The sequence below is a fragment of the Zophobas morio genome, unplaced genomic scaffold (assembly GCF_036711695.1).
Source record: "Zophobas morio isolate AGI-343-1 ecotype UQ-CSIRO unplaced genomic scaffold, CSIRO_AGI_Zmor_V1 ptg000028l, whole genome shotgun sequence".
Classification (NCBI taxonomy): domain Eukaryota; kingdom Metazoa; phylum Arthropoda; class Insecta; order Coleoptera; family Tenebrionidae; genus Zophobas; species Zophobas morio.
In genome coordinates this window covers 1,346,044-1,371,959 of record NW_026972133.1, presented here as the reverse complement: position 1 = coordinate 1,371,959, position 25,916 = coordinate 1,346,044, and the positions used below count along the sequence as shown (strand labels likewise).

General features: G+C 37.5%; 2 protein-coding genes across 2 annotated transcripts in view; one reads left to right on the top strand and one right to left on the bottom strand.

Annotated features, from left to right (window-relative positions):
• The window catches only part of LOC135136987 (protein transport protein Sec61 subunit beta-like), a 160,135-nt gene that overhangs the window by 32,696 nt on the left and 101,523 nt on the right, over positions 1-25,916 (top strand). The window lies entirely within an intron of this gene.
• Positions 1-25,916, bottom strand: part of Mib1 (mind bomb 1) — a 262,566-nt gene that overhangs the window by 176,269 nt on the left and 60,381 nt on the right. The window contains exon 4 of the mRNA XM_064066480.1: positions 9,136-9,287. Coding sequence (XP_063922550.1) covers positions 9,136-9,287 — 152 coding nt within the window. The remainder of the gene's footprint in view (positions 1-9,135; positions 9,288-25,916) is intronic.

The following is a 25,916-nucleotide window of genomic DNA, read 5'->3' as shown; positions in this document are numbered from 1 at the left end:
AGGCGTTAGGGCTTCCAGAAGATCCTCGTTCGCCGAACACGGGGCATTAGCGTTCCCTTTATTTCGTTTTAATTTCGCACGAGTATTTGTCGCGGATATTAAAACAATTTCAGGACGAGCGGCGCCGGGATACCGATACATTTTTGTCCATTACGTCGGTATGACGATGGCCAGAGCCACTTACGGTGATTAGCGCAGCGGCGCGTTGAACTATTTAAAAAAGAAACAAAGGGAGCTGCGGAACGTCGAGACGGGCTTGTTACGGCTGGCGCAGTCGGTAGGATGCACACACACCAAAAAATATTTCTGTTCGTGTACGAGACAAAATAACGCACAGTTTATTTATGCTAAAATGAAAACTATCCTACCTTTTTACCTACGTATGAGATATACAGGGTTATTCAGCTAAGATGACCCATTTGTGTTTTTAAAATAGGCAACCCATAAAACCGATTCCACTTGAGTCTGGATTACAAAAAATGTTTCAAAATTGAATTGATTCTTGAAACAATGAAGAATCCAAAAAATTTTAAATGAAAAATCAAAAATTTCAAAATGAAAATCGAAAAACTAAAAAATCGAGACACCGAAAAGTTCAAAAATTGTAAAAACATGGAAAAATTAAAAATAAAACTGAAAAATCCGATAATTGAAAAATTGAAAACACAAAAAAATTAAAAATCCCGAAATTGAAACATCAAAAAATCAAAAAACGAAACAATTTTGCAATTTTTCAATTTTAAAAATTCCAAATTCATGATTTTCAATTTTAATCAAAATGAAATTTTGCAAAATCGAATAACTGTAACACCAAAACATCAAAAAATGTAACAATTAAAAATCGAGAAATTAAAAAATCGACACAACGAAACAATTCTGCAATTTTTCGATGTACAATTTTTCAAATTCTCAATTTTTAATTGTTCAACAAACCGAAATTTTGGAAAACTTAACTATATAAAAATCAGAAAATTGTGACATTGAGACGTCTAAAAATTATAAAATTGAAAAATCAAAAAATTTAAAAATTGAGAAGTCGAATTGAAAAAATAAAGAAAAATTGAAAAAAACCGAAAAAATGAGAATGAAAATTGAAAAATGAAACTTGAAATATAAAAAAATTTTAAAATTGGAAAATCTAAAAATGAAAAAAATGAGAAATTAAACAAGTGGATAACGGAAAAATCGAAAAATTGTAATATAGAACCTGAAAGTCCTGATTAATTAAAAATCGAGAAATTGCAAAATTGAAAAAACGAACAACAAAAATTTCCATAAATGAAATAATCAAAAATACAAAAAAAAAATTAATTCCAAAATCCAAAGATTTTAAAATGAAATTTGAAATGTCGAAAAATTGAAAAATCGAAAATTGAAAACTCTGATTAATTAAAAATCGAGAAATTGAAAAAAAGACAAAACGAAGCAATCCTGAAATTTTTCGATATAAAATTTTTCAAATTCTGGATTTTTATTTCTTCGTTTTCTCGAATTTTCATTTTCATTTTTAATTGTTCAACAAAAGGTCAAATTTATTCAAACCGAAATTTTGAATTGAATTAAAAACTAAAAAAAATGAGACTTAAAAAATGAAAAATGAAACTCGAAATATCGAAAAATTGAAAAATCGAAAAATGAAAAAAATGATAAATTTAACAATGGCATAATTGAAAAAACTATTGAAAAATTGTAATATTGAATCCTGAAAACCCTGAATAATTAAAAATCGAGAAATTGAAAAATTGAAAAACAAAAATTTCTATAAATTAAATAATCAAAAATACAAAAAAAATTAATTTCAAAATCCAAAGATTTTAAAATGAAACCTGAAATGTAAAATTGAAAAATCGAAAAGTGAAAAAATTGGAAAATTGAATTGGATAATTGAGAAAAATCGAAAATTGAAAACTCTGATTAATTAAAAATCAAGAAATTGAAAAATCGACAAAACGAAGCAATCCTGAAATTTTTCAAATTTTGGATTTTTATTTCTTCGTTTTCTCTAATTTTCATTTTCATTTTTAAGTGTCCAACAAAAGGTCAAATTTATTCAAACTGAAATTTTGAATTGAATTAAAAAATAAGAAAAATGAGATTTAAAAACGGAAAAATGAAACTCGAAATATCGAAAAATTGAAAAAATTAAAAATTCGAAAAACGAAAAAATTGATAAATTTAACAATGGCATAATTGAAAAAACTATTGAAAAATCGAAAAATTATAATATTGAATCCTGAAAACCCTGAATAATTAAAAATCGAGAAATTGAAAATGATAAAAAAACGAAAAACAAAAATTTGTATAAATAAAATAATCAAAAATACAAAAAAATTTTATTTTAAAATCCAAAAATTTTAAAATGAAACCTGAAATGTGGAAAATCGAAAAATCCAAAAATGAAAAAATTGAGAAATTGAATTGGATAATTGAAAAATCGAAAAATTGTAATATTGAAACCTGAAAACCCTGATTATTTAAAAATCGAGAAATTGAAAAATTGGAAAAACGAAAAACCAAAATGTCTGTAAATTAAATACCTAATCAAAAATACAAAAAAAATTAATTTCAAAATCCAAAAATTTTAAAACGAAACTTGAATTGTCGAAAATCGAAAAATCCAAAAATGAAAAAATTGAGAAATTGAATTGGATAATTGAAAAATCGAAAAACTGTAATATTGAAACCTGAAAACCTTGATTGATTAAAAACCGAGAAATTGAAAAATCGACAAAACGAAACACTCCTGCAATTTTTCGATATAAAATTTTTCAAATTCTCGATTTGTCATTTTTTAATTGTTCAACGAAAGGTCAGATTTACTCAAACCGAAATTTTGAATTGAATTGAAAAATCAAAAAAATGAGACTTAAAAACTAAAAAACGAAACTTGCAATACCGAAAAATTTAAAAAATTGAAAAATCAAAAAACGAAAAAATTGATAAATTGAACAATGGCATAATTGAAAAAACAATTGAAAGATCGAAAAATGTTAATATTGAACCCTGAAAACCCTGATTGATTAAAAATCGAGAAATTGAAAAATTGAAAAAAAGAAAAACAAAAATTTCTATAAATAAAACAATCAAAAATACAAAAAAAAATAATTTCAAAATCAAAAATTTTAAATTAAACTTGAAATGTCGAAAATCGAAAAATCGAAAAATCCAAAAATGAAAAAATTGAGGAATTGAATTGGATAATTGATTAATCGAAAAACTGTAATATTGAAACCTGAAAACCTTGATTGATTAAAAACCGAGAAATTGAAAAATCGACAAAACGAAACAATCCTGCAATTTTCGATATAAAATTTTGCAAATTCTCAATTTTTATTTCATTTTCTCGATTTGTCATTTTTTAATTGTTTAACAAAACGTCAAATTTGTTCAAACCGAAATTTTGAATTGAAATTGAAAAATCAAAAAATTGTAATATTGAAACCTGAAAATCCTGATTAATTAAAAACCGAGAAATTGAAAAATCGACAAAACGAAACAATCCTGCAATTTTCGATATAAAATTTTGCAAATTCTCAATTTTTATTTCATTTTCTCGATTTGTCATTTTTTAATTGTTTAACAAAACGTCAAATTTGTTCAAACCGAAATTTTGAATTGAAATTGAAAAATCAAAAAATTGTAATATTGAAACCTGAAAATCCTGATTAATTAAAAACCGAGAAAGTGAAAAATTTTAAAAACGAAAAACAAAAACTTCAAGGAGTATAAAGTAATAATCAAATATACAAAAAAAAAATTTCAAAATCCAAAAATTTTAAAATGAAAGCCGGAAAAATGGAAACATTAAAAAATTGTAACATCAAAAAAGCGAAACACTGAAAAACCGAAAAATCTAAAAGTTGAGAAACCGAAGAATATAAAAAATACAGAAACTGAAAAATCGGATAATGGAAAAACCAAGAATTGTACAACTGAATAATAAAAACCCAAATAATTATTATTTGAAAAAAGTGAAAAATCGGCAAATTTAAAAATGAAACAATTATAAAATTGTAAATCTGAAAAAAAAAATTAAAAATGGAAAAATCGAAGAAATGAAAAATTGAAAATCAAAAATTGAAAAACCAAACTTGAAATATCGAAAAATTGAAATAATTGGCGAATTGAAAATTGGATAACGAAAAAAGTAATTAAAAAATGGAACAGCTGAGAAAAAGATATAAACTGTAAAATCGAAAATTTATAACATTGAAACCTGAAAAATTGATAAATTAAAAATCCAGGAATTGAAAAATCGAAAAAACGAAAAATTGTAAAATTCCACATATAGAAAATCGAAAACTTAAAAAGCAAATTAGAAAATCGAAAAATTAAAATATCTCTAAATTAAAAAATCGGAAAATACAAATATTTCACTGAAAAATCCAACATTTCATAATGAAAATCGAAAAACTAAAAAATGGAGAAATCGGAAAATGTAAAAACGAAACCCGGAAAATCGAAAAGTTATCAATTAAAAGAACGAAAAATATAAAAATCTCGAATTGAGAAATCAAAAAATCGAAGAAACAGAATAATTTGGAATACAATATTGTAAATTTGAAAAAGAAATAAAAATGGAAAAACTGAAGAAATGAAAAATTGAAAATCAAAAATTGAAAAACCAAACTTTAAATATCGAAAAATTGAAAAAATTGGCAAATTGAAAATTGTGCAACGAAAAAAGTAATTAATAAATGAACAACTGAGAAAAAGATAGAAACTGTAAAATCGAAAATTTGTAACATTGAAACCTGAAAAAGTGATAAATTAAAAATCCAGGAACTGAAAAATCGAAAAAACGAAAAATTGTAAAATTCAACATATAGAAAATCAAAAAATTAATATATCTACAAATTAAAAAATCGAAAAACAAAAATTCTACTGAAAAATCCAACATTTCATAATGAAAATCGAAGAACTAAAAAACGGATAAATCGGAAAATGTAAAAATGAATCTCGGAAAATCGAAAAGTTATTAATTAAAAAAACGAAAAATATAAAAATCTCGAATTGAGAAATCAAAAAATCGAAGAAACAAAATAATTTGGAGTACACAATTGTAGATAAAATAAAAATAAAAATGGAAAAACTGAAGAAATGAAAAATTGACAATCAAAAATTGAAAAACCAAAGTTTAAATATCTAAAAATTGAAAAAATTGGCAAATTGAAAATTGGGTAACGAAAAAAGTAATTAATAAATGAACAACTGACAAAAAGATAGAAACTGTAAAATCAAAAATTTGTAACACTGAAACCTGAAAAAGTGATAAATAAAAAATCCAGGAACTGAAAATTCGAAAAAACGAAAAATTGTAAAATTCAACATATAGAAAATCGAAAAATTAAAAAGCAAATTAGAAAATCGAAAAATACAAAAATTTTATTGAAAAATCCAACATTTCATAACGAAAATCGAAAAACTAAAAAATGGAGAAATCGGAAAATGTAAAAACGAAAGACGGAAAATCCAAAAATTATGAATTAAAAAAACGAAAAATATAAAAATGTCAAATTGAGAAATCAAAAAATCGAAGAAACAAAATAATTTGGAATTACCTACTTGGAAGTACTTTATTTTTAATTTTTCATTTACTCAATTTTTCGTTTTTTAATTTTTTCGACAAAAGGACAAATTTATGAAAACTGATAAATCGAAAAAGAAACACTGAAAAATCCAACAATTTAAAAACTGAGATATCGAAGTATTGAAAAAAAAAGAAACTCAAAATCGAATAATTAAGGGGTGAACAATTGGAAAAGGAAACATTGTAACCATAAAAATGAAAAAACTAAAAATTTAAAAAACAGAAAAATCGAACAATTGCAAAATTGAAAATCAAAAATAGAAAAAACGAAACTTGAAACACCAAGAAATTTAAAACATTGTAATCTTAAAACTTGAGAAACTGAAAACTTCGATAATTGAAGAAACAACTGAAAATTTGAAAAATTGAAAAAAAGAAACTGTAAAATCGAAAAACTAACTAATAAAAAAATCCATAAATAGAAAAATACGGAAAACACAATTTTCTAAAAAATAAAAAAATCGACAAATTGTAAAATTCAAAAGTCCAAGAATCGAAAAATTAAAATTTCTAGACACTAAAAAATCGAAAAATACAGAAAATTTAAATTGAAAATCCAAAAATGTCAAAATAAACATTGAAAAACTGTAAAATTAAAAAATCGAAAACTGAAAAATTGAAAAACACAACAATTTAAAAATCCAGACATCGAAGAATTGAAAGAATAAAGAAACTCAAAATCGAATAATTAATGGATCAACAATTGGAAAAGGAAAAATTGTAACCTTAAAAATGAAAAAGCTGAAAATTTAAAAAACAGGAAAATCGAACAATTGCAAAATTGAAAATCAAAAATAGAAAAAACGAGACTTGAAACACCAAGAAATTTAAAAATTGTGATCTTAAAACTTGAGAAACTGAAAACTTCGATAATTGAAAAAACAACAGAAAATTTGAAAAATTGAAAAAAAAACTGTAAAATCGAAGAAAAATCCAGAAATAGAAAAATACGGAAAACAAAATTTTCTAGAAATAGAAAAATCGACAAATTATAAAATTTAAGAAACGCAAAGTTAATTAAATATCTACACACTAAAAAATCGAAAAATACAAAAAGATTTAAATCGAAAAATCCAAAAATGTCAAAATAAACATCGAAAAACGGTAAAATTAAAAAATCGAAAACTGAAAAATGAAAAAAAAAACACGAAACATTGAACAATAAAAAAATTGAAATACCCAAATGTTGAAAAAATAGCGAAATTAAAAAATCCGATAAGGAAAAAAGGAAAAATTGAAAAATCAAAAAATAAAAATATCTTAAAACGGAAAAATCGAAAAAAGGAGAAACTGATAATTATAAAATGTGTGAAAATGGTTGAGGCGTCAAAATAAAAATTTATTTTTCCTTTATTTGACGACTCGAAGTTAAAATAGTGATAGATTCGTGATCCTGGGAAAATTTTGGAAAGACAGATGCGTTTTTGGAAGATTTTGAGCAACTTTCAAATTTTATGTAAAAATGGTGGATGCGCCAAAATAAAAATTCATTTCTCCCTTATATGACGGCCTAGATGAAAAATAAGGGTATATTCGCAATCCTGAGAAAATTTCGGTTCACATGGAGACGTTTCCAAGAGCATTTCAGCAAATTTCAAATTTTGACTAAAAATGATGCCAAAATAAAAATGCGTGGGTCCCTCGTGTGTATCTATAGTTAAAATAAGGATAAATTCGTGATCCTGAGAAAATTTCGGGTCACAAAATGGTGGAGGCGCCAGAATAAAAATTCATATCTCACTTATTTGCCACATCTAAGGGAAAAATAAGGAGGAATTCGTTATCCTGAGAAAATTTAAGTTCAGACGGAGACGTTTCTGAGAAAATTTGAGCAACTTTCAAATCTTGTGTAGAAATGTTGGAGACACTCGTAGCACTTTGATCTGCTATCAACACTTTGAAAATTCCAGATTATTGTCAAAATATTATCAATACAATAGTTTCGTGAGCAAAATTTATGAAAATCTAACGTTGCCCATCCCGATTTCGCACGAATCCCGCTTGCCAAACTTTCCGCCGCCCTCAATCCTCCTAAAATTACCGCCGTTATGAAATCCGCATTAGCCGTTAGGTCCGTCGACGCGAAAAGAATCGCAGAAACGAACGCTATCGAAATTGCAGCAGGTCGAAAAGTCTACGGCGCGCCGTGCACCATCTGATGCACTTTTGAAATGCTCATTTCGCGGAGTGCATCTGCATACCATTACCATAACGCGAGGCGTTTATCATGCAAAAATGCGATTGATCTGGGCAGATCCTTTGTGGAATATACACCCTTCGATTCTTATTACATGCTCGGAATATCATCGTGCCAATATCGAAATTGAAATGTGCAAAGAAGAAACCCCACTCGAATAGTAAGTGCCGCAGTATCGCAAACAGGTGATAATTTACGGAGGAGACGCAAAAGGCGCTTTTGTCGCCTGACCCTTCGGCAAAAAGGGCGCCCCGTAGAGCCATCGCAAAAAATTTACGCCTTTCTTAATTTCCGTCGAGCTGCGACGCACCAGGAAGATTCGACGCGTCGCTGCCCTTTATCCTTGCCGTTAATTTGACTCGAGAAACTCTAAATTTCGGACGAGGAATGCCGGGGGTCCGAGTTGGAGTTTCCAACAACCGGGGGCAAAAATTAAAACAAACAAACATTACCGTAAAGATTTAGGTAATGCACTTTGCGAAGAAACCCCGACTGAGACGGTAACGTTAGGAGATTTCTTAGAAACGGTTGACTTCGTCGGCCAAAAGTGAATAGAAAACAAGAGACGACATTAAATTTCGATTGCCTCGAGCCCGGCAAAGTTTCGGTTTTTACATTCTTTAAATAAATTCTCCCTCCCTTTTCGTACCTTTGTTCCCAATTCCGTTGTTTTTACGGTAAACAACAAGTTTGATATTTCCACAAATTTTTTGCTACGCTAGACACATTTCAAAGATGGGAAATGCCGAAACTTCGCTTAAATCAATAACAACACTAATAAAAACGTTAAAGGGAAGCAGGAATTCTCTCTTGCATTAACCGCAAACAGGACTCAAGGAGGCGTCAAAATGGTGCAGTATAATATTAATCAACCCGTTCCCACACTCGTAAATGCAACTTTTTCCAGGTCGTTGAATTATTAAAACATCGTCCATAAGTCCCGCACTCACTCCATCCACCAGAACAAATAGCCTCATAAAATTTCGCTATTTTTCTGCACACCCGAATGATAATTCGAATGAACAACGTTATTTTCGTTCTGTTAGCCGATTTAGAACCGCGCCAAAATATCGAATAAGCGGCCTTTTCGACGCAATTTCGCCGAGAACCTGGAAATAACAAGTATCCCCGATTCCCATTATTTAGAGACTCCTCTGAGTAAATAGTCGTGTGCAGGAGCAGCCGACTTCTCGAGAGAATCTGACGACGATGATGTGCACGGAAACGGATGCGAGTGCCGTCGGCGCCAATTTCCGGTGGAAGCAACACGTCCTAGCGCTCCACAACGAAAATTATTGTATATATAAGGAGAGGAGAGAAGAAATACGGCCGCGGAAGCCGTCCCTACCTTGGATTTCCACGGAGAGCGGCATGGTGGAGGGCATTGAATCCGTTATTGTTGGTCAAGGTGATATCGGCGTTATGATCCAGCAACAACGTCAGCATATCGTCCCTTTTCTTCGAAATTGCGTCATGGAGGGGCGTGTCACCTTCCAAATCCTGCGGACAAAAATAGCACCTTACAGGGTTTTTCTACGATAAAATACAACCGGTTATGGAGTCACTATAGCTCGTTTACCGAACAGATGGAGTGACCAAAAAATCGTTGCTTCTGCAACGTGTTCACACCGCAATCATAATGTTTCACGATTTATCGCCATGGAAACCTTCGCGTTTGAATGTCGGGGCTTAATTGGGACGGCGATGACCGATTATACCGATAGGTCCCATCAAAAAATCGTGTAATTGAAAAATAAACCCCAGTGAAGATCAAAACAAAACAGCCGCCGGCAATAAATCCAAATTACGTTTACAAAGCAAAACAAAATATTAATTACACAAAGAGCAACAACAATTTTATGTTAGTGCGAACTCCTCTCGCAAAACAAACAACGAAAAATAGAGTAGAGCGGAAAGCCATTCGATGTTTTGCACAAAGGAACGGACGTCCACCTTATCAAGATACGCATAAATCATCCGAGATGAGTCGGAAAAATTCGCCCCCGACCGCTAAACAATGGAAGAATTGCACGTCATACACAGCGAGCAATCCTCCGAGCAATTATTTTCTATTGGCTGTAAATCAACAATCGCCGCTTTTATGGCTTTGATAGACATGACGGAAGACGGAGTATTCGGAAGGTTATTTACATAAAACAGACGGCGACACCGATCTGTTTTCCAGGATTTTATCGCGAAAATTATGACAAATACACATAAAAGACCTTAACTTGCGAACATTGATTCGATGAATCCTGGCATATTGAGTCGAATTCTGGCGTCAACAAAGAGATTCGAACGGCGTGAATACAAGCGAGCGCAGCGAGCGTACCGACGACTATAATAAACGCGGAGCGAGCGGAGCTCGCGACGCGTCTCCGAAGCTAAACCAGATCAATGAGCAGGCAGCAACAGAACAAAGACCCTATCTGCGATACTTAATCATACAACACACTGTACAAACTTTAATACAAAATTGAAAATCAAAAATAGGAAAAACGAAACTTGAAATACCAAGAAATTTAAAAATTGTAATCTTAAAACTTGAGAAACTAAAAAATTGAAAAAACAACTGAAAATTTAAAAAGTTGAAAAAAAGAAAATGTGCAAAATACCACCAATTTTTTGGCCAATTTTCACCAAAATTTTCGAAATTTTACTAAATACATTTTCTTGTAGATTTCGGGCCCCAGAAGTCATATCCGCTTTCATTTCTTCGATATCGCCAATGGTTCTTCCAAAATCGCCCTTTGAAATGTACAAAAATGTGCAAAATACCACCAATTTTTGGGCCAATTTTCAACAAAATTTTCGAAATTTCACTAAATACATTTTGTTTTAGATTTCGAGCCCCAGAAGTCATATCCGCTTTCATTTCTTCGATATCTCCAATGGTTCTTCCAAAATCGCCCTTTGAAATGTACAAAAATGTGCAAAATATCACCAATTTTTGGGCCAATTTTCAAGAAGATTTTCGAAATTTTACTAAATACATTTTCTTGTAGATTTCGGGCCCTAGAAGTCATATCCGCTTTCATTTCTTCGATATCTCCAATGGTTCTTCCAAAATCGCCCTTTGAAATGTACAAAAATGTGCAAAATACCACCAATTCTTGGACCAATTTTCAACGAAATTTTCGAAATTTTACTAAATACATTTTCTTATAGATTTGGGCCCCAGAAGTCATATCCGCTTTCATTTCTTCTTCTTTCAGTGTAAAATCGAAAACTGATTAATTAAAAATCCAGAAATAGAAAAATACGGAAAACAAAATTTTCTAGAAATAGAAAAATCGAAAAATTAAAATATCTAGACACTAAAAAATCTAAAAATACAAAAAATTTAAATTGAAAAATCCAAAAATGTTAAAATAAACATCAAAAAACTGTAAAATTAAAAATCGAAAACTGAAATATTGAATAAAAAAAAAAACGAAACATTGAACAATAAAAAAAATGAAATACCGAAATGTTGAAAACATTGCGAAATTAAAAAATCGAATAAGGAAAAAATCAACAATTAAAAAATCACAAACTAAAAATATCTTAAAATGGAAAAACTGAAAAAACGAGAAACTGTCAATTATAACATTGAAATCTGAAAAAATAAATATCGAGAAACTGAGAAATCCTTCGAAGTCGAATTCTGGCGTCAACAAAGAGATTCGAACGGCGTGAATATAAGCGAGCGCAGCGAGCGTACCGTCGACTATAATAAACGCGGAGCGAGCGGAGCTCGCGACGCGTCTCCGAACCTAATCCAGATCAATGAGCAGGCAGCAACAGAACAAAGACCCTATCTGCGATACTTAATCATACAACACACTGTACAAACTTTAATTCCGACGACTTAAAATTTCGCTTTACTCAAATATTTACAAACCCAATATTAAAAGAAGCTTCGCTCTCTGTTTAAGAGATCACAACGATCGTTATTAACCGACGTGACCCCGACGAAAATCGGAACGGTGTATAATCAAGGAATTTTTAGTCACGTTAAAAAATGGTCCTCGACCGTTCGCCTCTGCAGTCGACAATTTCCGAAAATGTAAAGTTTCTCGTTACCGTGGCTTGAATAACCTGGAAAATGAATAATTTAGCTTCGTTAGTGAGCGTTAGAGTAATACGGAAGGTCATAATAGCAAAATTTTATAACGGAGCTTTATGCACAGCGTGGATCCCGGACGAGCTTCCGGATCTTCTCCGATCAATGCAGCGCCGCAACTTAACTTGAAAGTGTTGGCGAAGAGTGAAGCCCTGTAGCCAAGAGGCAAAATTCGGAATCCGGATGAAAATATAAGCCGAAAATTATCCACTGCGCAGAACGTAAAAATTCGGTTTAAATTTAATGTAATACAAGTAATTTATTAGATTAAAACATTGCTGCTTTTATTTAAACAGGATTGTAAATAACAAATTCAAAATTCACCCATCAATAGTGTATAATTGGTTGCCTATACGCAATCGCGCGAAAATTCGAAACACGTCGCTCTTGGGGGCGCCACGTCCTCTTCAAACATAACGTCGCATGATCCAGACAAGTTTAGCTGCGGACAAGATTTATAAGTTTTGTATGAATCAAATCAGGTCATCCAGTGGAGATTAGTGCCTTAAATCAAGACTGAAGTGCTACTTTAACAATTAAATGCGTTATGGTAATGCCTTTCGACAGGAAACGTCTGAGCCGTGCACGAAATCATCAAACACGTAGTTAACTTTTTTCTCGACTTGTGAAGTTGCAGTTTTCGCGCGATAGTGGTCTAGAACTAATTTATTGCGTTCTAGAGGTTTGTTGCATTGCCAACTTATAATGACCAAAACTGAGCTCGTTTTTGTCGTGTGACGTCACACTATATTTGAGAGTCGAATACAGATCAGATTGATCTTCCATTCTCTCAGCAATTCCGTTACTGTGTGGAGTAGCGTCTGTCTAGCTACTCGGTCCCGGTTGTGCACATTAGATAGGTCGGCAGTAATTTCCGTTTATCGCGCACTTGACTTGATGTATGGCGTAAGTTGGGCAGCACAGAGCGTCGCCTTTATGATTGAAGAGGAGATAGCGGTGTGATCTGGGCCTAATTTGCATGATAAATGGAATAGGTGGCGAGGTGCGATCACGGCAGACCTCGATTACTTAAGGTCGCCTCGGCGAACCTAAACAAATCAAGCCGAGGGCAGGTTGAAACGTATCATCAAGTATGATTTGTTGGCAATATCGTTGCGGAACGTCCTGATGGCCGATTTAATTTCGGGAATTTATTTCGTCAGATGGAAGACTTGCGGGAGTCGTAGAAAATGCAGCTCGCACTACCAACTTCACGGAAAATTAGATTTTAAGAGAGCAGAGCACCGGCCGATAATTCAGAAACGTCGAGATCTAGCGTTATCTCCAACAAACACTTTGTAGAAGTATGGAATCTCCCCATAAATAATTCATCAAAAAAGTAACGGCGCTCTCGGAAATACATCCACTTTTTGAATTGGCTTCGTTAAAAGCGGTTGTTTATCGAATTCCGCTCTTCTCGATATCCCCGAATTCTATCGGATCAGGACCGGCATTCATCAATGCATGTGTGTGTGCCGACTCTGTACCTTGATTGCTTTCAATTTTTCTTTTGTAAGCACACCCTAAATAAATTCCTTTATCTTCGCGCGGTTAAAAGGAAAGCGGTCCGGGACTCGGGGGGAGGTCGCCTCCGGTGACAGAATGAAAAGTTGTGACAAAGAATCGAACTCGCTGGGCGGAATCGAAATGAAGACATTTTGCCCGTTTCTGGCGTGTCTCGACATCATAAGCAGACCAATAAACCGCCAGCACGAGACGACGCTGGAGCCTTCCATGCCCGGAATTTCTATGCTAATCGTGTTGACGAACAATTTACAATTACAATCTTAAACAAAGAAACCCGCAGACACACGAGCGCGTACATGTTGCGTACATCGTACGCGACGGCCCCCCTTATCACGCAACAACAACCCGGTCCACGTCGAATTCCTCTTCATTCCGTTCATTAGTCCTTTCGGCATGCGAGGCACAATCTATTAATTCAAGTTTTTAAATTAAATCACGCCCGCTGCGACCGAATGTATATATTTGCTCCACGAGTTACAAGTGCAATAATTTTTGTTTTCGGAGAGGTCGGTCCGCGTTATGCATATAATTCCAACTTTTGTTTAATTTGTTAATGAAATTTCACGAAAAAGGGTCACGTCCCCTGCTCGTTCCCTTCACGCTTTAATATCCCCTAAGTAAATTTATTAGATAGTTACACAAGCTAGTTATATTTAGCGACGAATTAAAACTCCGCAAGAGATTATTTGTTTCACTTTACAAAGACAAACACTCCTCTGGATTACCGTAAATTTAAACTTCTTGCACCGAAGGTTGCTCTTTTGCTCCGAAACGGTTCCAGTCGAAACGAATTAGAAGCAAAGTTGGACTCTCCAGTTATCAACTTCAACTTTAGGATGCTGAGCGTCCCTGGAGACCACCCGCTGAGTTAAGACTTCGTCACGTTATTCGAAACATGAACAAATATAGCTGCAGAGTCAGAAACTCCTAATTATCCCGGCAGGATCGCAGCCGACTCAAATCTCCGGATCAGATCACGCTGCAACAACCACCACAATCTGTAGTAGTCGTTGAGGTGTTACACCTGTGATTCGCTCGAAATAAAAATTTGGCGCCCAACATGTATCCCACGTAATTTTTATAGCGCGCAATCTGTGCGCTTTGTCTGCTTATTACCGACTGCTCGCTAAAGGAAATGAAGCCCGTTTCATCACAAGCACACACTCAACACAATTACAACACAACATAAACTATAAACACACTACGTAATAAATGTAACGACATGAAAGAGCCAAAAGTCGTTTTTGCTTGCATAAAAACGCAATAAAGAATACTTGTAACGAACAGTTTATAAACTACGAGGCTCGATGAACAACGCACGCATCACATCATCCGGCCATCTCAATTACGAAATGTGCAACAATTTCAATTATTTTGAACGAAACGCCATCACAAAGCGGGTGTATTAATCAAAAACCGCAAATTCAAAAAGTCGTTTGTTTCATAAAAACAGCACTCCGCTAATTGCTGTGGTAAATCTCGACCACGGAATCATTAGAGCTCATTCGTTAGAAAAAATCTTATTCTCCGTTTCCTTATGCACGATTTTCTTCGCATTCCGTGCGATTTTCTAAAGCTAGCACCTTTCCGAAAGCACTTGCACTCGGTGTCGGCCATTTTAGATATTCAAATGCCTCCTCTCGTCTTGATTACCTTTTGACTTTTCTCTCGGCTTAAGTGAGTGTTCTGCTGCGAAGCAATTCTCTCGCAGTCATTAGCGCCTTATTTAATCAAAAGGACAGTTAGGGGAAATTAATGAGGCGACCTCTGTCAAACGTAATTAAAACATCCACTTTTCCCCTGAAAACGCCTGACAAAGGCTAACGGCTGCGATGTGTGCGCTCATCTTCCGGCTCTCGAGGCACTAGGGGGCGGTTTTCTTATCGTCAGCCACCAAACACGCCCCGCCGCTCTTCTTATAAATAATAATTGCCAAGATGCGGTGTCGCCCACGTCGCGCAAGAAAAAAGAAACAATTTAATCATGCAGCTAAAGAGTGGAACGATGCAATTTTCCATTATGCCCGGAATGGCTCGCCGGGACGGACGACCCGACAAAAAGAGAATGCCTCGTTTGGCCATCGGCGTTGAATTGCCAGTTACTGAAAGCCCACGGCATGAGTTTTAAATAGAATAGAACAATAACGGGACGCCTTTCAGCATCCCGCCATAAAGCCGACATGAATTCCGTGCAAAGTAACAGTTACGGCCACCTATATCAATTTCTGCGAAATGTGCCCGGTGTACGGATACAATTCCCTTTTGTAACGAGATAGCGCGAGGATACGGTCGTATGATAACGACCATGATGTATGGTCGATCTCGCGCGCAGATTCTATCATTAAACGAAATTACGGCGCCGAAACAACGGGAGATCATTTTTAATTTCCTCGTTCACCACCTGAAGCTCCTCCTTTAAACAACACATAAATTAAATTTACGTCTTCGGGCAATAAAAGCCACATATACGACGTGCTTACACCGCACGGGAGCGCCTCCGACTAATAGAGGAACTAGCGGTGTGGCGCTCAACGCGGGGCCCCACCCTTCACGCATGTTACACAGTGGCGCCCGACGCGAGGCCGACGCAACTTTTGGCGTTCAGTATACTACATTAATAACCTACATTCCAAACACGTATCATGCCACGATTTATTAGTATCTGCGGTTCTCCGAAGTTTCAGATTATGGAAACGGCTCGCTGGGGTGCCGTTTGATTTTCTTTTTTCTTTAGTGAAATTTAATTGCGCGCCATAACGGGATAAAACAAAAAATCCGCCTGCTTTGTATTGCGGAAACATTTTAAATTGTGCCGGGACGAATCGGCTAAACGGAGAGACAAAAAGTGATCCTCTGATAAAACGGGAATTTTAAATTGTTCGCAATTGCCGCCTGTGTTATTTATTATAGTTATAAACTTCTTAATTAAGTGAATTCCTAATCTCGTGGATTAAGAAAGCGTTTAAACTTCACAAAATATTCCGCCGAGGAATTAGAATATTTAATGCTTCTTATGCCTTCACTATCTACGACAAAAGCTCCTCATTGGAGTTAGACAAGTCGAGCAACTACCAACGACTGTCTGCCAACAATCGCGACGACTTAAACCGAGTTTTCTTTTTCGAGGTACTACACCTTATAGATCCTACGGTTCTATAATGGTTAATCTATGTTAATGCTAGACAATGCTGTACTGACGAGACCAAAGGAGGTCGCAACCTTTCGAGTCAGAAATTCTTCAGCGGTAATCTCGGGATCAAATTACCTGCCAACAATTTAAAAACACGTTTCCTTTCAGGAATCGGCATTCCTGGCCTTTTTTTAGGTTGCTAGATGTGATGTAAAGTATGCTGGTTCTGTGGTGCGTTAGCGGCCCAACCCCTCTTAGCCCGAGTCTTGCGATCAAATAATCCCGGTCGTGTGACATAAATTCAATACAAATTTCCGTGCGTTTCAAACAGTGACCAGTCGTTAATCCACCCTAACGGCAACAAATCCGCCCCGAAATTGACTAGGACGAACGCGTAGCGGCAGCAGCACCGCACCATCGGGCATGTTTATAAAAAAGCAATTTAGTGACCCTCCCCTCGCCACGCTTTATCCGAATATCAAAAGCGTATCAGAAGTCAGAAGAAATGATTTAGTGCAAAGTCGATTCCGCCGAATCCCATGTCTTCGTTCCGCCATCCCGAGCACCTTACCCTTTCAAAAGCAGCCTTCCTGTCACCGTAAAGTTGATTCGTGGCTAAGGTATCCTGGCCGAAAGTTAGCTCCCAAAGTACAAACTACATCAGTTCAGCTGGTGGCTGTGTAAATTCATTCTTGTAGGGTCTCTCCGGCAAACTTTCGGAAAACTTGGTCCATTGAATTGCGCTGCAGCGGATAGGAAAGTTCAAAATGACAATTACCGGGGGCCCGCATCAACGTGATGCCTCGCAGACTTTCCTCTCGCGTCTATTTTTTAACCCTCCTTCCTTCGCCCGCCGCCGACGATTAATTCGCCCGTCGGCCAACAAAATGAAACGTAATCTGTGTAATTGCATATTAGCAAGATCGATTTTTTCGTCATGTGGAGGCGCTCTCTAATAGATTGTGACAGGGCGAGTCGAGGGCCCCGCCCCGGCCCTGTTCCAGTCGATCACAGGCCTAATTGGGCACGGATTACGTGCTGCCAATTATTGTTTTCGGCTTGTTTGTTATCTGATTTGCTGTGCGGTCTTTCAGCGCCATTTCGCCCTTACGAGATTACCTTTGCCATTGTTTCGCATTTATTCGAGCCGGGCGCATAAAGTTTCATGGAGCGCAATTGCGCCACGGTTAAACCAGAAAACTCATCATTTGGTCAAAGATAAGGGACGTTGGGTCTTGGCTTTGCCCAATTAAACTTGGCGCGGAAAGCCGGCGGCAGCGTTACGAGCGTAACTCATCTGGCCGCCTTGTCCGATTCGCGCTAATTAAAATAGATTGAAATTAAACGGCGGCTCGATGAGGTTATCATAAAATATCCCGATATCTCGAGGGGTTTTCTTTTATTGCCATAATATTTTCGCCTAAAGCGCAATCCCACTTAGATTCTTATGACATATCGTTAAGCGAGTTTATAAAATCAGTAAAACAGCAATTAAACTGATAGCGTTCGTGCCATTATGAGTACTTTTTACGGCACCTAAGAGCCCCGTTTGTTATTTTTATTTGCGGACTAGCTCGCGCCGAAGGGAATCTTGTCTCCCTAAATTTCCCACTTGACAGAACTTGATCCTCGACTTGTGATAGTCTTGTGTGTGCACACTATCTGGAGCGTTTAGTTAATAGCTGTAGGTATAAATGGAAGGCGGCACTATTCCGCCCGTTTTGAAAAGGATCAGGGACTTCTAGCAGACTTTGTCGGGGAATTATATTGTGTTTTGTGTATGTTGGCAACTCGCAAAATTGTCTTCTGTGTATAGGGGCGGCGCTCCGGGCCATTCTTCGCTAGACTCCACTCCAACCTACACTCCTCTCGTACCGATTGTCATTCCGGGCTTCTTAATTGCCCTACTCACTTCGTTTATGTAACGTTATCTCGACGTCGTTTACGCCGACAAGTGGCGCGATCCACAATTTTGCGCCGACACCACAGGCGAAACGATCGCTTCCTCGTAATTTGCGAGCGCGTTTTTGATTTTCTTCCGCGCCGTTCGTCCTATTCCACCCACAGCCGACGCTATGCCCTCTCCTAATAAAATTCGAGGTTTTCAAAGACAACACCCGACCGAACTATAATAATAAACTATTCCGCAAAGTTCCCGCGTACCGCAACCGGAAAATCGCCCCCTTAATAAATCCAACAATGAACCTGGGCTTAGTGACCTGGAAAATTACACGCTCCAAGTGTGTTTGGTTCGATTATTTCGCAATTGGCGAAATTAATTGAAATTTCAGATTTATCACCCGATTTAAAAAGACGTCGCAACTGATTGCTTCGAATTCCTCTGATTTTTAAAGCACAATTAAATCACCCGTTAAGTCTGGCATACACGATGAGATTTTAAACTCTGCATCCACCGCCCCCCCGACTAATAAAAGATTAACCAATCCATTATAGTCGTAGGGAGCGCTTCATCAATAATTCAGTTTTTGAACCAAAACACACACACGGGCGTGCGGCAGAAGCCGCAACAAAGAAAAACGCTACTATTTATAGCTGTGCACAATAGGAAAGCCGAATTTCCACAGAGAAATTCCCGCAAATACACGAAAATTAATTTGAATATTATTCCAAATTGAAAATAAAATAAATGTGCGGTGAGCGAAAAGGAAAACATTTCCTTGTGCGGAAGCAAATCCCGTCTACACATACACATGAAACAAAATTCCACTTTGGGTGAAATTGGTCGGAAATTCATAAGCCGCGGTCTGAATCAATACGCTCTGCATTAAATACGGCACCGGCCAAGGGCCGTCCCTTTGCAGCAGCGGCGACCGTGCGCTAAGGGACCAATCACGAGAAAAATAAACAAGTTTATATTAAACACAACAAGTTTGTCGAGTATTAGTCGTCGGAGACGAGATGACTAGGCAAAAAAAGGGGGAAGCGCATTCGACGCCGATTCCTCGATCTCCTCATTACGACCCAAATATCGGTGGACCATAAAAAGTGTCATCCTTCGTCAACTCTGCAAAGATTAGATCTGGAACTGAAATTAGCGTAAAGATTACGGGGAATACGCCGGTTATTTAAGGGTAATCCCGAACAAAAAACCTCTTGTATCCTTTAGTTCGTTACAATCTTCGACCCCCATTCTGGAAAAGAACCGAGTTTCAGTTAGGACCGTAACATTTTCTCTTAATGCGGTTTACGTTGTCTGGCCACTATAAAACTGTCCCGTTGATAGTATCCCCTTTTATTAACAACACCCTAAATGGATTTATTTTAATCTAGTGTCTCAATGAATCTCAACTTTCGCAGAGAACTATTTTCGAAAATAAAACAGCATTAGGAGTTATCGTCGAATTTAAATCGACATTCAATCGACGTTTTCAGGTGTAGGATGAATCTCTCCCCGTCTCTCGGCGCAACCACCAGCAGGTGGAAACTTCCATCACAACACGAACTATGAACACGCCTCGATAACTATCGGAGCATGTATAAAGCAAGAATTCCCATTTCCGAGACAAAAGGGCCTCGCCTGTAAAAATCCCGATATTAAACAAGTACTTTCGGCGTTTACCACCGAAGCATAATACCATTAAATCTCGCATGCTTAAATTGGAGTTGGTAATTCCATCATGCTCGCATTGAGATAATACCAGCCGTAAGTTAACCGAGAACTTAGCAGTTAACTGCAGTTGGAGACCGGAGCCGAAATTACTTTTACAAGTGGAAACATGAATGATACAGTAAGTGTGGCAGTTTAAAGTTATGACGTCATTAATTTATGGATTAAGTTAATAACACGTGGAAGCGAAGATAGTAGGTAAACTATGAAGAAACTTACTCCCCGAGTAAGTCTGAAAACAATTCATTAGCGGGGATAATTTGCTCCGGCTATAATAAGGGAGATAACTACGGGGCAGTGGCGTAACACATCAAAGGATTATAACTTCGCCAACAACCGCATACACGCGGCCACCGTTTCATTACAAAGCCCCCGACTTTCGTTGTCTTAGCCATCGGGTCGAGGTTTTACCGCCCCGGGGTCGTGCGCGATTTTGCTCGCCTCATCAAAATCCAGGTGTGAGAATTCCGCCATCGAGACCCCACGCATAAACCGATAGATGCCGACGGGGCACAAGGGCCGCCATAAATTGCCGAAAGTAAAAACAGAGGGACCGGCTGAGTGCGGCACACATAAACTGCAAAGTGACGGAGAGGTGTCATCGCGGCCGGGCGTCATAACGCGTCTCGAGAGTGCCATAAAGCTACTCCGTGCCCTGCGGACGCTCATCAAGAGCCTCGACCGAACTAAGTCGTCGGCGGGAGTTCCCCGCATCGCTAGAGAGGAGAACGGCCACCCACATTACGACGGTTACCATCCGAGCTGAGAAAACAACACGTCTTGTGTCTTGATGGCCTCCCCAGTATAAATTACAGCGAAATTAGACGGGCGGAGAGCGCCATGCGCGAGGGTCTACCCGGCTACTGGGGTTCAGTCAATACTCAAACAGTTATGCTCGTTTATTAACACTATAACTACATTAATACTACAATCGGAATGAGGGACGCATTTTTTAACACTTGACACACTTAGGACCCTCTTAACAGAACTTTTCAACCTGAAAATTAAACGTCGATTGACTGAAGGGTTCATTTCCTCCTAATTCTTCCGGCGACTACTAAAATCCACCCCTTACGATAACCAGAATGGTTTCTGATGTTTATGATTTATAATTTGATAACTAAAGCAACTTAAGAGGGCTGATTCTACATATTGGGAGCAGATCTTTACAACCTAAAGCGGTTATCACAGTCGAAACAATTGTGGACCTAGAAACCTGTCCCGAGGATACCCAAATCTTCCTATAGAGAAAGTACCCTCACAAGCGTGGACACTGGGAGACCCTTTCTACCATTTCTCAGATGGAGCTTAGGACAGGGACAATGACCCGAGAAAAACTGCAGAATCTCATAACACTATATCAATCCAAACAAGTGAAAGGCTTGTGGTACCCAGAGGATACTCGCAACACCACCTCAACCGCTTCCATCGTGGGAAGCCAAAGCTCTTAAGATACAGGTGAGCGGTACCAAGTGGGTCCCATTGAGAATACCGGTCCTCAGTTAAGTCTAGCTTAGACCTCTTTGGGAATACCGGTTTTTACTGGAGTTTAGCGACCACTAGTAACTATAGCTTATGCTCCACTTACAAGACTATTTGAAGAGTATTTGTAAGTGTTCTGGTGCAGGAGTTTGAGACATTCCAAACTTGATCCCTGGGCTCGGCACCAAGGCCGGTTTTCTAAGACCCAAAAGGCTGACTACTGATTCGAAAATCTTGAAATCCCATCAGGCTTTAAAGCTTCTTTGCCACCTCTGGAATCATAACCTTATTAATATCGGTTGACACTAGCGGAAGCCATGATGAAGCATGGGATTCACACAGGAATCATAGAGTTACTTCTCTGGGGATATCACTTTTGTTATTGTGATTAATGCGAATAATCAATTCATGGTTGAATCATAATAGAAATCTGCGTCAGTTTGTACTAAATTTATAAGTGGGTACGAAAGAATCAAATATTTGATACAGGATGTCACAAAGAGCCTCGTTGTCGTCATTTGCGTTACATAAGGCCTCAAGTAAAACAAATCTCTAAATCTATGCCAACTCAGCCATACTCAATTAAGTTTAGAAAAAGCCAGCCCATCACAACCCACTTTTTTTTCGCTACATAAACCCTCACCCTCGTGCCGCCACTGTGCCACCACACACGCCGCCAAATTTATGTCGCCGGCGCAGCTGAAACGATCCGAATTAATGTTGTTTTTCGGGGATATATTTTTATTTTTCGGAGCTTGATATCTTCCTCCGTCGGCCTAATTTATTTAGCTGAAAAAATCGTAACTTTTTACAACCCACCCGGACGCATTATAGCTACATTTTCACGCGCTTTTACGCATTTTTTTACCTCTTCAACGGCAAATCAAAACTCGACCTCGACTGATTGGCCCATCGAAATTTTCAACCGGATTTCGCCAAATTAAGTGGCCCGTAAAGCCGTAACGTTCGAGCTCAAAAAATGTGCTAAAAAGGGTCGATTTTGAGCTTACGCCGCTCTCGTGTCGTAACGTCGGGGCTTCCGGGGATTATAACAATTGTTGTAATGGTCATTTAATGTTGCGAGTAATTAATGAATTGCATTCGGGATAAGTTAATTCGTTAATTTTTGCGGTCGGCTTATCGGCGCTGCGATACACGTCAGGTACGTAATTATAATAGCGAGTACTTTGTTTTAATTACTATATAAATCGTCGAAGTTTGTATGCTAATATGGCCGTGTTTAACATTAAAATTTTAATGAAAGGTTCTTGCCAACATATTCGTGCCCGTTATAATCGTGTAACTTTCACAAATTAAACAGGACGTCAAAAAGATTAAGTTTTAACTTATTGCCTTTGTTATTCGCTTATTTTTAGACGTACCAACTCAATTATAGGGTGTTCGTTTCACCGTTTTGAACACGTCTAATCGCAGTTTGGAACTGCGGAAAGATTACGACTTTGGCCACTTCTCATTAATAACCATACGCGATAAAGGGCTAACCAAATTATAACTTAGAACGCCACCCTCAAAATTAAAGATGAAGTAGCCACACGTTAAAGAAACGACGATTATAAATGCAAATAATATAACTAAATTAGACCTAAACACGTTATATAATATTAGCTAGTCCACTCTACATGGAGTACTCTTGAAAGAATTGCACACCTACTGAAGGTTTCCTGGAGAAATTGAACGCCTACGACACTCCACATTCGCTCAATCACGCATGTGGTCTCTTGGAGAAATTGGACACCTACAACCTGCGTACTGATCCTAATGCGCAAATAGCCTTCTTCTAGAAGTAACTGAACTTGTTAACTGAGTTAAAATCGATTATCGATTTTTCCGCTCTCCATTCACGTCACTCTATCGCCTAGATCCCCCCCCCCCCCCCCCCCCCCCCCAAAACGTGAAAATCGAGCCGACCGCGGAACGTTTTCACGTCGCATAATTTATTCCGTTGTTCAGATTGAAATCTTGAGACGCCAGTCTGAACACTTCGCTTTTATGATGTAATCCAATCCGAAAATCAAACATTCGTCGTGCGCTAATGGCCGCCACAGCAGTCGACTGCTCGTCGCAATTAATTTTGTTTTCTGGTTGTTCCGTCGTTCGAACGACGCGTGTTCGCAAATTGGTGGTGTGGCGGCGTGTGATATTTTCGTATCGTCGGCGTTCGAATTTCGTCCGTTTGATGATCGGAATCTGTATATAAGCCCGCATATTTCCATTTGCGATCTCATCAGAGGCATGTCTCATTTGCAATTTAAACAGACCAAGGCGCTTTATCGAAAACGAACCTTATTTTCTAGTTCATTAAAAGAACAGTGCGCTGGTCGCTCGTCGGTCCGCGAATTGTGCAGCGTCCGAGAAAATGGAAGTGGTGCAGTTTATTATGCGCCATTGGCATGAAGGAAATATTTAAATTGTGCAACGAACATGCGATCAATCTTCGGTTTGGAGCGGGTTGCAGCGGAAAAAGCAACTACGTGGGTAGTCCGGAAGGTACGTTCGTTTTATTGTAAAAACCAGTACTGGATTTCCTGGAGGAATTGGACACCTACGAGACTCCACCCGCGTGTATTTTCACGCATTTCTTCTACAAATGTGTATGAATCTCGCTAATCTAACATTTTGATGATGATATTCCAAGCGCAGTTTAACTTTTTGCACCTTTTCTGGCAGCCCTCGTATCCGGGAATCCGGGGGTAATCATGCGGATGAATCGCAGGAATTTCGGCAGGGCTGTCTGCGACCGAGGACTTGCAGGTGAACGCCAACTAACCGGAAAATTGGAGGAGAGAGTGGTCGATTTTCCAGCAGACAGAGGATATGTTTATTCATTGTTTGTGTAATTCAGATAAAATTGCTATTGCTAATTGAGGGACTGCGTAGGGGCCGTTTCCTTGGTGAGGCCGGTGGCTTTTTGTGTTTGTTGTAGCGCGAGTAATTATACGAGTCGAGAGGGGTGGTATGGGGAATTACCCTGCGGCGCTGAATTTATGGCTGTTGTTGATATTTACTCAAGTTACTAGCACGGAGCGAGTACATTTTTGACAGTAACGTATAGCTTCTTATATGGATTAAAAAGTACACAAACAAACTTAAATCGCGGCATAAATCACGAGACTACGCAACGAGGTCGGAGTTGGCCACGAGCGAACAAACGGAACACAATCACAGCCCTGCAATAATTCAAAGCTTACGGCGGTGTCACGGCTCCGGTTTAATAATTCCGCGCCGGAGAAAATCACCTGAATTTTTAAAGCGGCGTCGCATGTGCATGCACGTCTTCGCCTCGACTATCTGTGTATAGATGGCGAACCATCTATACGAACAGCCAATTCGCGCTGAACTGTCAAAGCACGTTCCGTGGCAAAAAAGATCATTTCCGTTTGTTCGAACCACTAGCTTTCGGTGCGCAAATTCGCATCGGATTTTAGTTAGTTCTGAAAATAACTTATAGAATATTTTTCAATTTAACGGGCAATTTCTCCAACTTGACTTAACACAGAGAGAAAAGCTCCGATTGAAAGTTTACGATTTTCCGCGACATAGTAGATCTACTGCGGTTTCAACTTTCAATTCTTTCACGATTCTTGGTGTTTCCACTGGCATCTTTGCTCGAACTTTAAGATTTACTTCATGATGGAGCCCGCTTCCGTGGCAGCTGCAATAACACACGCAATCTGTACTAATCTCCTTTGGGACTGTATGCATCTAGTTCCGAACTAGTTTCCTCCGCCTCGGTTAAAAATGGCCCCCGCACGTGCCCGGTTCCTTCCGTGTGTTTTATTGTGGCGATTTTTAATGCCGACGTTATTCACAAAGTGGGTGACGGTTTCGGTCGAATGCACCGACGGCCGTCTGATTCATGACGTTGTTTCCACTTTTGCGAGCCCCCTGTGAAGCGAGACGTCCACGGACGTGCACAACATCCATTCGGTCGTTACCTTGAAATAAATGCGACGCGAACGACGTGAATATTTGGGGGAGTACTTCTTTCGGGACGTGATTTTGTCGACGCGAATAACGCTCACTATCATAACGGAAATGATTTTTATTCAAGCGTATGTCCTAAGTGCAATAAAAAGGGCACTAGTGAAACAAGTCGGGACGTGCGCCATCTGCCTGAGACGGCCGAGATGGAGTTTAACACCTAGCCATGTTGCGGAATAACTTACGCCGAAGGAACGTGTCGGAGTCAAAAATAATAGCCGGAAAAATTCTAAGTCGGGTTTATTGCAGGCGAAGT